The 13279-nt window shown below is 34.3% G+C and overlaps 1 protein-coding gene across 7 annotated transcripts in view; it reads left to right on the top strand.

Annotated features, from left to right (window-relative positions):
• Positions 1-13279, top strand: part of MTF2 (metal response element binding transcription factor 2) — an 81036-nt gene that overhangs the window by 55141 nt on the left and 12616 nt on the right. For 4 of the 7 annotated variants that reach the window (XM_037162035.2, XM_037162032.2, XM_037162031.2 and 1 more), the window contains exons 11-15: positions 906-1076; positions 4791-4896; positions 5089-5141; positions 5251-5355; positions 7519-10588. In XM_037162035.2, coding sequence (XP_037017930.1) covers positions 906-1076; positions 4791-4896; positions 5089-5141; positions 5251-5355; positions 7519-7876 — 793 coding nt within the window. In that variant the 3' untranslated portion in view covers positions 7877-10588. The other 3 variants (XR_008392206.1, XR_008392205.1, XM_037162033.2) reach the window with 3 other exon arrangements.

Below are 13279 nucleotides of genomic sequence, written 5' to 3'. Positions count from 1 at the left end.
TGTAACGAGTTCCTGTTTTTTTACTTGACTGCATGCTTTTTCTCATTTTTAAAAAATGTTATTACTAGCAGCTAGATCTTTAGACTAGCTCAAAAAGCCATAAAGTATCTGAGCAGTTACTGTGTTGATAAAAATACTTAATGGAACAATGAATTCTGTAAGTTTAGGGTGCCAGAAATATATGTGTTACTGTTATAGAAGAAATGGGAGCTTTCCTTTTTCACCCCTACATAAAAGAACAATACAAGCATTTAATAGTTGTTCTGTGGCTAAGCAGGCAGAGCTCAGACCGATTGGAGTGTTTTGGAATAAGGACCCTAAATGCTTTTGGGGGAAGGGTGAAGAGCATGTTTTTCAGAGATCCAAGCCCACACTGAAGTAACATGTCTGTGCTCCAGGTTATTTCCAATTTCAGATCTGACACACTGGGTATCCCTTTTATTTTCTGGCCTTCTAGAACTGGTTTTCTACTTTCTTTAACAATGTTATTACCTGTTGTTTTCTGGCCATAGTTTCTCACAGATACATTTCAAATACACTTCTTCTTTTCTTATACTTTTGGAGATATTTTTAACAGAAGGCACTAAAATCTGGAAAAACATAATGGGACTAACGAGACACCACTCTATACTCTCCTTTAAGAAGTTAGATGCCATGTTTTTAGAAGAAGGTGGACATGTGCTCTTCCCTCTTCCTTCTGATCCTATCCCTCTCTCCCTATTCTTCCATCATATCCTACTGTGGACTGGCCCTGGGGCAGATAATAATCAAGGAAAGCAAGGGGAAAGAGTGAGTATTGGGTGGACTTCCATGTATAAAGGCTTCATATCTGAAAGTTGAGTTATGGTCTGCCATGTATGTATGTTCAGTTTTAAAATTTTTAGTTAATTTTTTTAAAAATTTAGGTTTATGTCTGGGAAAGAAATAAAGAAGAAGAAGCATTTGTTTGGGTTGCGAATTCGTGTTCCTCCTGTGCCACCAAATGTGGCTTTCAAAGCAGAGAAAGAACCTGAAGGAACATCCCATGAATTTAAAATTAAAGGCAGAAAGGCATCCAAACCTATATCTGATTCAAGGTAAAAGTTGATCTGTGGCTTAGTTTTTTTCTTTAGCTTATTTGTAACTAAAAATGTGTGTTTAGTCTTCATTAGTATATTTTGAAAGTACAAGTGGTAGTTACCCTGATTTGTTTTACTGTTTATAATTTTTTGCTTAGACAAAAAGGTACAAAGAGTTAAGGTACAAAGGTAAAGAGTTAATGCTAGATGTTTATTTATTTTAGATCTTAGGTTTTCCAGGAATAAGCCTGACTGATGTGGTTAGCAAACAGCTTGAGTTTGCTGTTAGCCTGTTTATTTGTTTGTTTACTTCTCATTTATTCATTCATTTCATTTATCAAGCCTCTTACTATCTAAGTGCTGGGGATACAATAACAAACAGGACAGAATTCCTTTCTGCCTTGTTGGGGTATACATTATAGTGGGGAAGAAAAGTGATAAAATAATTATAGGTCATGCTAGTGCCATTTTGGAAATAGCATACAGATTTAGACTATACTGGGATGGATAGAGAGCATTGGTTCTAGTTAATTTAGGAAGAAGGATTGAGGGAGGCCTATTTACATTGAAACTTTAAAAATGAGAATGACCTAATAATTTGAAGAATGAAGGGAAGAATACTCCAGTAGCAGAAATAACAAGTATGAAAGCCGTGAGGCATGTTCTGGGAAGTCTTAGGATTTGGAGGTAAGATTAGGGCTGGAGAGTAGCAGCAAGTGTTGGAAAGGTTGGGTGGGGCATGATCATATAGTCTTTCAGGTGTCATAAGGACTTTTGGTTTCCTACAAATAATGAGGAACTGTTTAAAGATGTGAGGATTGGATTATCCTTTTAAAGTACCTCTTTGGAAAAGATAGGTATAAAGTTAGGAACAGAAGCAAAAGAAAATGAAATTAAACCCCTTAAAGTTGTCTAGGTAAGAGATAGACTGCTTGTGCAGTGGTAGGTGGTAACAGTGAAGTGGAGAGAAAATAGGTTGAGGATCTCTATTGGCAGCAGAATTTAGTGGCTTTTGTAAATGAATTAAATTTATGAAAGAAAGGGAAGAATGAAGTTAAACAATGCCTAGATTTCTGACTTGAGCAACTGGTGGGTGGTGGTGTCTGTTACCAAGATCTGAAAGAACAGAATTTGGCAAGGCAAATTGAAGCATTCTTCTGTTTCATACTCATTGAGTTCAGGATTCTTAAGGGGGATTTCTAAGTGATGATGATGTTAAGGATAGGCAATTGGGTGTGTAAGTCAGGAGCTCAGGAGAGGTCAGGACACATGATATAAATTTGGAAGCCGTGAGAATGAATGAAATTACCTAGGGAGCAAGAAGAGAGAAGAGACTGTGGCCCAGAACAATGCACTGATTTTATTTGGAGATTTGGAAGAGGTAAAATAAAAGAAAGAGATTAAAAAACAATGATCGGTGACACAGGAGGAAACCAAGAATGTTTAGTGTCAGAAAAACCAAAGAAGGTAGTGTTTCAAGAAAAATGGGTGTGTTAAACAATATTGAATGCTACTAAAAGGTGAATTAAGATGAGAGAAAATGTTTATTGGATGACATTCTGTTAGTAAGTGACCTTGACACAATTTTTTTTTTAGAGGTAAAGATAGAATTCAGATTGAAGTGGGCAGAAGTGTGATTAAATATTGCATTGCCCAATGTACATGTCAGAACTGGGCTTTTTCTACAAATAAAGGGCATAGGGAGATTCAAAATTGATAATAATAAAGGAAAAGGAAAGAATTTTTTAAGAATTCTGAGTGAGAAAGGAGAAAGTAGAAAGGGTATGTTTCTTCAAATCTCAGGTAGTTTTACTGTGAAGGGATGTAGACAAATGAAACTGAAGAGGCATAAGGGAGTAATCAAGTGATAATTTTTAATAGGTGGAGGTTAATTGGAACCTTTTTTTGGGGGTGGGGGTGCTAGTAGGAATGATACAGTGGAAAAGAAGAGATTGGTGTAGGAGATAGGGAAGGTAATTGAAGATGTTGTCAAGTCTTTGGGAAGCCAAAAGGGAAGGGATTTTAGAGCCTTAATGTGGGAGTGACCTTTGATAGGAGGATTTACACCTTTCTGTTGAAATGGGTGAAAAAGGAGAAGATGGGTACAGATGCTGGTTCTCTTGTAGATTTGCCACTCAGAAGATGACTAAAGTTATTGTTGATAGCTTCTATTTTCTCAATGAAATAATGAGGTAAAGATAACTGAGAAGGAAGTAAAAGGTATGAGGTAGTCATCTTGGAGAGTAAGAAAATGTAATTACAGAGGGTTGACACTGCTTTATATCATTTGAGTTTGTAATAAAGTAAGTACTACATCAAGATTTTTTTTGCCCTGCAGGAAAGAATATGCGTTCTTATTACTTGCAAATTTTATTATTAATCATTTGCTAGCAGTTGCCCATATTATAATTAGGAGGAGGTTTGCACAAACTTTCTCATTCCTATCATGAATTTAATAGGACACTCAATTTGTGGTAGCTGTCAGGTGATTTGATGCCACCAGGTAATGGTTGGCTTTCTTTAAAGGCTTTCTTACTTCTTTCTGGGCCCCATGTATGAACTGGTCCTTTTAATCAGAGAGTACTTTCCTCAGTGTAGGGGTCGGTCTGTTATAAATGTTATGTGATCATCTTTCAGAAAAGATGTATGTTCTCTCCATCTTATCATTAAGACTTTTGATTATAGTTTTAGTTAAGGTTTGTTACTCTAGTTCTCCTACTTGTATATACTTCCACCTTGATTCCCCAACCTTAATTTGGTGTCTGGAGGGAGAGTCTTTCCTACTTTTCTCCATTTACCCCTTCCAGCCTATTGTATATTATTTTCCCTTCTTTTTATTTGTTTTAATTTCATTTTCCTGGGTAACTTTCTTATAGTGCTTTACCCATTTTATTAGCTTGCTTGTATACACATTTGTCACCTTCTAACTATATTGTGAACCCCTTTGCACAGGGAACATCTTGGTATTCCTATTATCTCCTTTATATGAGAATATTGAATAAAGTAGATATTTTTATTGATAGTACCCTTTTTTTCTTCTTTTGTAGTAATTAGGGGTATTCTTGACTATTGCTTTATTTCTTGGTATTGCTTGATATTTGTCTTTATATTTCAAAAATGGTTTTCTAGATCTTTCTTATTTTGCCCTTTGAATGACCCACTCACTGCCCGACATGAAGGATTCTTTGCTCCTTTACCTGCCTCTGTCACCCTGGGTTTCATTCTCTTTCTGATGAGCATCATGCAAGAACTGTACTTCCAAGTTTTATATATATAAAATTTGGATATATACATCTAAAGGCAGCCTTTATAGACATTGTATTTTAACATAGATACTTCTGGCTGTATGAAACTAACTACTGAATTCCTAAATGCTTTTAATAGTAAATCCTTGGGACTTTTAGGAATTCTGAACTCTTCCATTCTAAATAGTCTGCTTTTTGCTTTTTAAAAAATTTTTAAGTGGTATATATTTTTTATAAGTGTACTAAAGAAATTTTTTATTAAATCTTTTATGTGTAAATATCTCTAAGTCAAGAAGTATTTAAATTAGAATTTATTATTTATGTATTTGAACAAACTTGTGGATTCAACTAGTTTATTGTTTTTGTATTACTATTAATATAAAATAAAATAAGTATAACCTAATTATGTAGGTAGAGATGTGACTGTATATAATCCATTTTTCCCTCATTATGCAGAGATTAAATATATAATAATTTTACATTTCAGGGAAGTAAGCAATGGCATAGAAAAAAAAGGAAAGAAAAAATCTGTAGGTCGTCCACCTGGTCCATATACAAGAAAAATGATTCAGAAAATAGCTGAGCCATCTTTGGTAAGAAAATATGTTGGTATATGTTCTCAGAGAAGAAGAATGCTTGAAATAACTGAGAGATTAGTAACTTTTCAGCTGATTTTAGAACCATGTTGTGTGTGTGTGTGTGTGTGTGTGTGTGTGTGTGTGTGTGTGTGTGTGTATATATATATATATATTTGTTTTTGGTTTGTTTGTTCGTTTGTTTTTCAGGATAAGGAATCAATTTCAGAGAACCCTACCTTGGATTTACCTTGTTCTATAGGGTAAATAGAAAGTTATTTTCTCCTATCCTAGGAATTTTCTTTTGGGTAAAATTAGTATTTCTGTTGTTACGTAATACAGTCATTTTACCATTTAATTTTTTTTTCTCAGGAGAACTGAGGGGACTGCACATTCATCTAATACCTCAGATGTGGATTTCACGGGTGCTTCCAGTGCAAAAGAAACTACCTCGTCTAGCATTGCCAGGCATTATGGGTAGATATTTTATGTTCTTATTCTTTGTTAATTTTCCTGTAGACTCTTTTCCTTTGTGAAGTGATGATAATAAATTTTTTTCCAACTGAAAGTGATACAAGTATGTTTTTCACTGATACAGCTATGTTTTTCACCCTTTGAGAAGTAATCCATACGTTGATTCCTTAGGTTGTTAATATTCATTTGAATAATACTGCTTTTCAGAGCCCAAACATTCAGATTTTCAAATGTGTTAGAAAATTTGCTATGTGCATAGCGAAGAGGTATACTAATGTTTATAAGCTGGGGTTTTATTTTTTTTTTTGAGAGACCTTTTTATGTTTTTGATATACAAGAGTGCCTTGATTTAGAAAGGCTTATTATTACTATTATTATTATTATTACTATATATTTTTGTAAGTTCCCATTGGGAATGTAAGTTCTTTGGTTAGTAAAAGGATTTTTAAGCTCAGGATTTTTATCAGTAGCAGATTTAATATTTTATTTAACATACTCTTCAGAAAGATGACTTTTCCCTCAAGTGTAATTATCAGTTATGAAAAGTTTTGTTTACTTGGGGTCAGAGTTATAAGCTTCCAAAAATTACTTTTTGTTTAATTTTTGTTCACAATTTAAGAACTGCTCTTGTAAATTATATAAAATTCTAAGTATTTAAAAGCTTAAAATGTAACATTTTAAAATGAATCATGAATAATAATAAGGTATGTTATTTTTTGTCTTCTTACCAAGTATTATGCTAAGCTTTTTACATACTGTTTTAGTTTTTTTTTTTTTTTACCCTCACCTGAGGACATGCTCATTGATTATAGAGAGAGGGGAAGTAAGGGAGAAAGAAAGGGAGAGAAGTTTTGACTCATTGCCTCTAGTACTGGCCCCACCCAAACCTACAACCTAGATATGTAATGTACCCCGACTAGAAATCGAACCCAAGAGCTTTCAGTTTACAGGATGATGCTTCAAGCAACTGAGCCACACTGGCCAGGGCTGTCTTACAATTCTGGAAACAATCTTTAGATTTTTAGGTCCTGGGTGGTTTTTTTGTTTGTTTGTTTTTGTTTGTTTGTTTCCATTTTACAGATAAGTAAACTGAGACTTAGAAGGTTTTAAGTAACAAACCCAAAGTAGCATGTTTAGTGAGTATTCAATATAACAGAGCTGAGATGTTAACCCATGTAAAATGATTGTAAAGTCTTTGAATTTAGCTGGTATGTTCTATTCTCCTTTTGTTAAGAAGGCCATAAAATCATTGACTTTTCGAGCCAGAAAGGACCTCAAAGATTATTTACTTCATCCCCTTCACTTAATCTATTTTACTTACGAGAACATAGCCCTGGCTGGTGTAGCTCAGTGGATTGAGCGCAGGCCTGCGAAGCACGTGATCACGGTTCGATTCCCAGTCAGGGCACATGTCTGGGTTGCAGGCCAGTTCCCTGCAGGCCAGTTCCCAGCAGGGGATGCACGAAAGGCAACCATACATTGATGTTTCTCTCCCTCTCTCCTTCCCTTCCCCTCTAAAGATAAATAAATAAAATCTTTAAAAAAATAAAATAAAAAAATTAAAAAAGAGAGAACATAGAAGGTAAGAAATTTGAATTTGACCAGTATTATATAGAGCTACACCCAGTATACCCTGCTTCTAGTTTGTGCTTACTCCAGTTCATTTCATTACTTCACCAGGCTTAGAACTGATAATCAGACACCCTTTATTCTAGTTTTATAATCTCTTTAAGCACATGGCACAGTGTCTTATACATAGTAGGTGCTTATTGTTGTCACATCAAATAAAGGAACTGAGTTTTTTGTGTGTGTGATTGTATGTGTTTTTTAAATGATAAAACAGTTGACAAAACCTGACTTATGATTAGGTCCTTTGGTAAGAATTTGACTCAGTCTCATAATTAAAATTTTTCCTATGATTCTTTTAAGTTTAATAGAACATAGTTAAGGAAGAAAAGCTCTTCATAGGTCAGCCACAGAAGATATGGAATCTTAACAGAGGCAAATAGTGGTCCATTTATATGGCGTTTATTGTTTTGATTTGACTAATTTTTGTCACCAGGGTATATACTTGTAACAGAGTGATAGAAAGCAGAGAACATGTTCTGTGTGCATGTGGATGCTTTGTAAGTTTAGTGACAACATTGGCCTTTTTTTCTTCCATAGTTTATCTGACTCCAGAAAAAGAACTAGAACAGGAAGATCTTGGCCTGCTGCGATCCCACATTTACGGAGGAGAAGGGGTCGTCTTCCAAGAAGAGCACTCCAGACTCAGAACTCAGAAATTGTAAAAGATGATGAAGGCAAAGAGGATTACCAATTTGATGAACTCAACACAGAGATTTTGAATAACTTGGCAGATCAGGAGTTACAACTCACTCATCTAAAAAACTCCATTACCAGTTATTTTGGTGCTGCAGGTAGAATAGCATGCGGTGAAAAATACCGAGTGTTGGCGCGTCGGGTGACACTTGATGGAAAGGTGCAGTATCTTGTGGAATGGGAAGGAGCGACTGCGTCCTGACTGTAGGACTGAACATTATGTTCACTGCACTGTCATTCTCTGTAGGTACAGTTCAAAGCCCTAAAGAAGCCTGGCTTTTACTATCTTTCTTTAAAAAAGTCAAAAAATTCCCAAAAGAAGATGATACTAGCCTTAACGTGTGTGTACCTGTCAATGTTATGGATATTGTGATAAAAAGATATCTTTTAAAAATCAGAACAGAGACTTAATTTTTTTAATCTTAAGATTTGTAGAATGTTTCTAGGATAGGATATTAAAAATGATTCAAATCCATGCATGGTGTTAGGTAATTTTTCTAATTATTCCATTGAGTCAGATTTTGTGATTAGTGAGTATCAGCAAACAGATCATGTAGTTAGATAGCACAAGTATTTGAAAAAATTGTGTTTTGTTACCAAAATGTTGGAAAAAAATTATTTCAATACCCTTTAGATTTCATAAAGTGCAGTGTATATAATGCCTATTAAAAGACTGTAAAATATTGAAATTTTCTTTCAAGCAAAATGTAAAAAAATATATTGAGCCTGTAAATTGCTCTGTGACTAGACTTCATTGTCGTCTTAATATATTCTTTGCATGTGCATATATATATACACATGTGTATATATATGTGTGTGATTATGTGACCTATGCAATACAAATTATGGGAATGGGCAGCTTTGGAGTATATATCCCATAATTCTTTTTTCAGGAATAGTTGCAGTATTTACACAGCAGCATTTCTTCTCAGGCTTTTTTGGGTGCTGTTGCTTGCTATGTATGAAGAGAAATGTGTCAGACGAGTTTAGTGTGTTCTGAAAAAGGGTGTGAACAACATTGTTCATGGGCTTTTAGATGCTTTTCTCTTTCAGTCCTTGTAACTCAGCTGTTCAGTACCTAAAACAAATTCAAATAATATGAACATTATCTCCTACTAGAAGTGACGTTTTCAAGTTTTCATGGCACATTATGATTGTAAATGTCTCTCAGTTTTAACAGTAAGTCTTTGGGAGTCCTGTGAAGATTCCTGAAATGTCTGTAGTAACTGTTAGTCATGTTGAATAAGTGTAGTATGAACAAAGTATTTTATTGCACAGGGTTAACAAACAGTGTGTCGCCTGCCAAGGCTACAGCTGTTTTATTACAACATTACCTCTTGTTTTTATGAAATGTACCAAGATTTAAATTGATAACTTTATTTTACATGTAAAAAAAAAAACGATTTCTTTTATCACCAGTGTTAGAGTTGTCTTCTGATTTATTTTTCTTTTGTTTTTGTTTGTTTTCTTTTTTAGCCAAAGAGTAAACAGAAGAATTATCTCATTTTGGTGGCTATTCATTGTATTCTTAAAAGTGATTGGTGGATTTTAGCTTAAAAATTGGGGAATTTGCTGCCAAAATGAAAAATATATAAAGTGTAGTGATTACAGAGCGGTAAAAATGTGGGTTAGTACTTATTTATTCCATTGATTGATTATTTGACTGTTTATAAAGAAAGTTGCTTTATTTCTTTAAACATCTTCAAAAGATGATCTTTTCTTGTCATATTATAGCCAAAAGAAGCAGAGAACTTCGTTGCCCTGCGTTTGGTTCCTGGTTGGCCAGGTATAAATGAGCTTTACAAAAGTGCGAATTAAAAACTGTCTCTTCTGTTTACCTCCACCAAAACTTGATTTCCCCCTAGCTATTAATTTAAAGTTGCCTTTCCTGCAGCTGCAATATTTTGAATAACACACAGAGTTTGTGTTGATTTTGAATGTTTGTTTATATCTAGGGGTAATGGAAAATGTAAATCCCGTGTAACCTTACTTACTCCACTTGTATCATATTATTTCATTCTCCCCAAAGTCCTTTAATTCTAACTGAACACCAGCAGTATTTTTAGTAACTCTTTGGCATACTTGGAAGATGATTTATTAAGCTGAACTGTCTTTAGACGTAATTATTGTGAATGTCTGTTTTTATTTTATCACAGTGGTTCACATGGCTCTGATGTTCAGTTTGTATTTTTGGAATTGCTTTACTTAGAATTAAAACAGACCATTAAATGTGTGTATTTTTTAAAGAGCTAATGAGTTTTGGTTCTGTATTTGCTTGAAAATACACACTGGTACAGCAGATGACTACTTTTATTTTGCCAGGGAGCTAAGAGTTTTCCAATTCTGTTATAAAAATGTTCACGTGAATTAATCTTCATAAAACTTTGCTTTCATTTTTCTTGTCCCCCTAATAATATTAATAATTATTGCACAATAATCTTAAATGGTCCTTAAAATTTTACCTGTTTAGCCAGGTTTGTACACTTTATACTTGAAAGACAGTATACCTCCCTCTCTCTACCATATCCCTGAACTTGAACAAAATTCAGGCTTTTCAACTGTGGGTTTTTTTGTTTTGTTTTGTTTTGTTTTGTTTTTCTTACATAGAAGGTGTCAGGGATCAAATAAAAGAATTTCCTGTTTTTTGTTTTTTGTTTTTTTTTCCCTAAAAGCTTTGTACCTAGGCTACAGAAAGAAAAGATGTAAAAATAATACACCTTACTCTTTTAATTCCATTTTTGTTTCAAACAAATACATATTTATAAATACCCTGATAAAAAAATTATAAATATGGGTTCTTAGGCCCACAGGTTATCAAACAAGATTAGAACATGAGCTGTCAGAGTTAATCTATAAATTCTAATGTGGGGATGATGAAGTCAGATTTTGCTAGTTATATTTTATTACTTTATGTTCAACAGAAGTGAGTGTTGACGGATATGTGAGTTGAGGATACCTCTCCTGTTATTTTGCAAGATACGTCCAAGTAAGCGTGTTTGGTTTCTACTGTGAATACAGAAGATTTCTATTAGCAGTTTTGGGGGGTAGAACTAATTCTGTTTTGGGGGGTTACTTGATTGAGTTTCTATTAGATACTATTAAATTTTTATTGGAACATAATCTGACTTGCATTGTTGTAGCACACTGTTTTATAATGTGGTTCTAGAGTTGTTTGACAATGTGATGGCAAAGGAAGATGTCCATGCAACTTTGGGAAATAGTAAAAAAAAAAAAACCTGTGTGTGAGGATGTTTTCCTCTTTAATTACATTTGAGTATCTTTATGAATACACATTCCCAAAATTCTCCCTTGGTTTCCTCTGTGGCAGTTGGTGGGTCGTGTCCATTCCTCAGGAAAATAAAAACTTGACAGTTAAATGTAAAGGAAGAATTTTATCTGATCATGGATTCTTTTCTAACTAATAGCAGTTAAGATACCAGATGTCTGATAATCATTTGTAGGTGAGTTTGTTGTGGAAGCAGACTGGCTTTTGGAATAGCAAATAGATGGGTACAAGTACATTATTTGTAACCTTTAAATTATAGTATCAAAATGTCTTGGAGAAACAGATAAATACTATGTTGCCTTTATATTTGAAATTAGAATAGGAGTGCAAATGAACAGGCTCCCTCTTTTTTTCTCCTCTCCCCTCACTTCTACCCAACACAGTCCCTCTTTGCTCCCTTTGGAGATGACAAGTATTAAATCTGGATGGTTAGTAAGAGCTCCTCATTTTTGCAGCATCTTCAAGGAATGTGATGTCTCATTCAGGAAAACTTTCCATTGGATTTAAGCAAACATGCAAATGAACAAAACCTCCATAGATGAAAAACCATACATATTAAATAAAACAATATATTTTGTCATTATCATTAGTGTAATTTCCATTCCCACGGTATTCAGTCTTTATTTTTCTTAAACTCTAACTTGTTTAACAATAAGGGTAATGTAGTCCATAAACTGGCGTGCATTGATTCCTGAGAGGCAAGGAAATCTTACCGATCACCCTGATAAATCTAGTACCCATCTGACACTATATATAATTATTACAATATTGTTATCATTTTTAAAAAATTTTATTTTTAGGAAGAGAGAAAGGGAGAGAAATATGGATGTGAGAGAAACATTGATTGGTTGCCTCTCACACACTCCCAACTGGGGACCTGATGTATAACCCAAGCATGGAAATCGAACTGATATGCTTTTGTGCTGTGGGATGACACCCAACCCACTGAGCCATTTCAGTCAGGGCATTATATTATTGATTATATTCCCTGTTTACTACTATTCATCCACATGACTATTGTGTAACTACCAATTTGTACTTCTTAATCCCTTGCTCCTCTTCACCATCCCCTCTACCCTCCTCCCAATCTGGTAACCATCAAAATGTTCTGAGTTTCTTTCTGCTTTGTTTTTAGATTCTACATTTAAGTAAAATAATATAGTATTTTTCTTTTTCTGTCTGACTTATTTAGCATAATATTCTGTAGGTACATATGTTGTTACAGATGACAAAATTTCATTCTTGTGACTAATACATTGCATCTATGTACCGCTTCTTCAGAGCCACTTAGGTTGCTTCCATATCTTGCCTGTGGTAAATAATGCTGCAGTAAACATATGGATTAATATGTATTTCTGAATTAATTTTGGGTGTCTTCAGATAAAACCTAAATGTTGAATTGCTGGGTCCTTTGTCTCTTAATGTAGCCTTTGTTTTTAAGTCCATTTCATCTTGTATAAATATTGCTACCCACCTTTGTCCTTCATTTCCATTTTCATGAAATTTTTTTCCATTCATTTACTTTTAGCCCATGTGTGTCTTTTGATCTGAAATGATTTTCTTGTAGGTTTCATATGCAGGGGTCTTGTTTTCTTTTCCATTCAGCCACACTGTCTTTTCATTAGAACATTTAAGCATTTACATTTAAAATAATTGTTGATAGAGATGTAGTTATTACCATTTTACTGTTCGTATTCTTGGTATTTTATTCTTAAAGAAGTTTTTTTAACACTTCTTACAGTACTGGTTTGGTGGTGTCATTGAGTGTTCCTGAGTATCACAGGAGCAGCACTGACATTGAATTCATGGAACATACACACAGTGTAAGCAAGATCAGTCCTGTGAGACTAGTGAATGGATAGCTATGTTTTGGGGAACTTGGATGGTTTAGCCTTGAGGTCACATAGTCAGGGGTGGGTCTGTACATGCCCGTTGTCCTCTATTGACTCCCTTGTAGATGGTCCTCTATTGACTCCCTTGTAGATGGTCCTCTATTGACTCCCTTGTAGATGGTCCTCTATTGACTCCCTTGTAGATGGTCCTCTATTGACTCCCTTGTAGATGGTCCTCTATTGACTCCCTTGTAGATGGTTATGTTTGATCCTCGCTGCTTTTTGTTTGTGACCTGGGCTTGGAGAATTAAATAAAACTGGTTCATATTTTGTTATTTATTCAACCAAGGTTATTCAGCCCATCATTAATTATGTCAAATGCTGAAAAGAAAAAATATTGACAATATCTGAATGAATGTCTAGCAGGTAGTTTAAAGTAGTTTACTGTATCAATCAGGAGTTAAACGTAAGCTCACCAAAAAAATTG

Source organism: Artibeus jamaicensis, unplaced genomic scaffold (genome assembly GCF_021234435.1).
Source record: "Artibeus jamaicensis isolate MK-2021 breed Jamaican fruit bat unplaced genomic scaffold, CSHL_Jam_final contig_482, whole genome shotgun sequence".
Lineage (NCBI taxonomy): Eukaryota > Metazoa > Chordata > Mammalia > Chiroptera > Phyllostomidae > Artibeus > Artibeus jamaicensis.
Note: the sequence above shows the minus strand (reverse complement) of the source record. Positions and strands in the feature narration are given on the sequence as shown.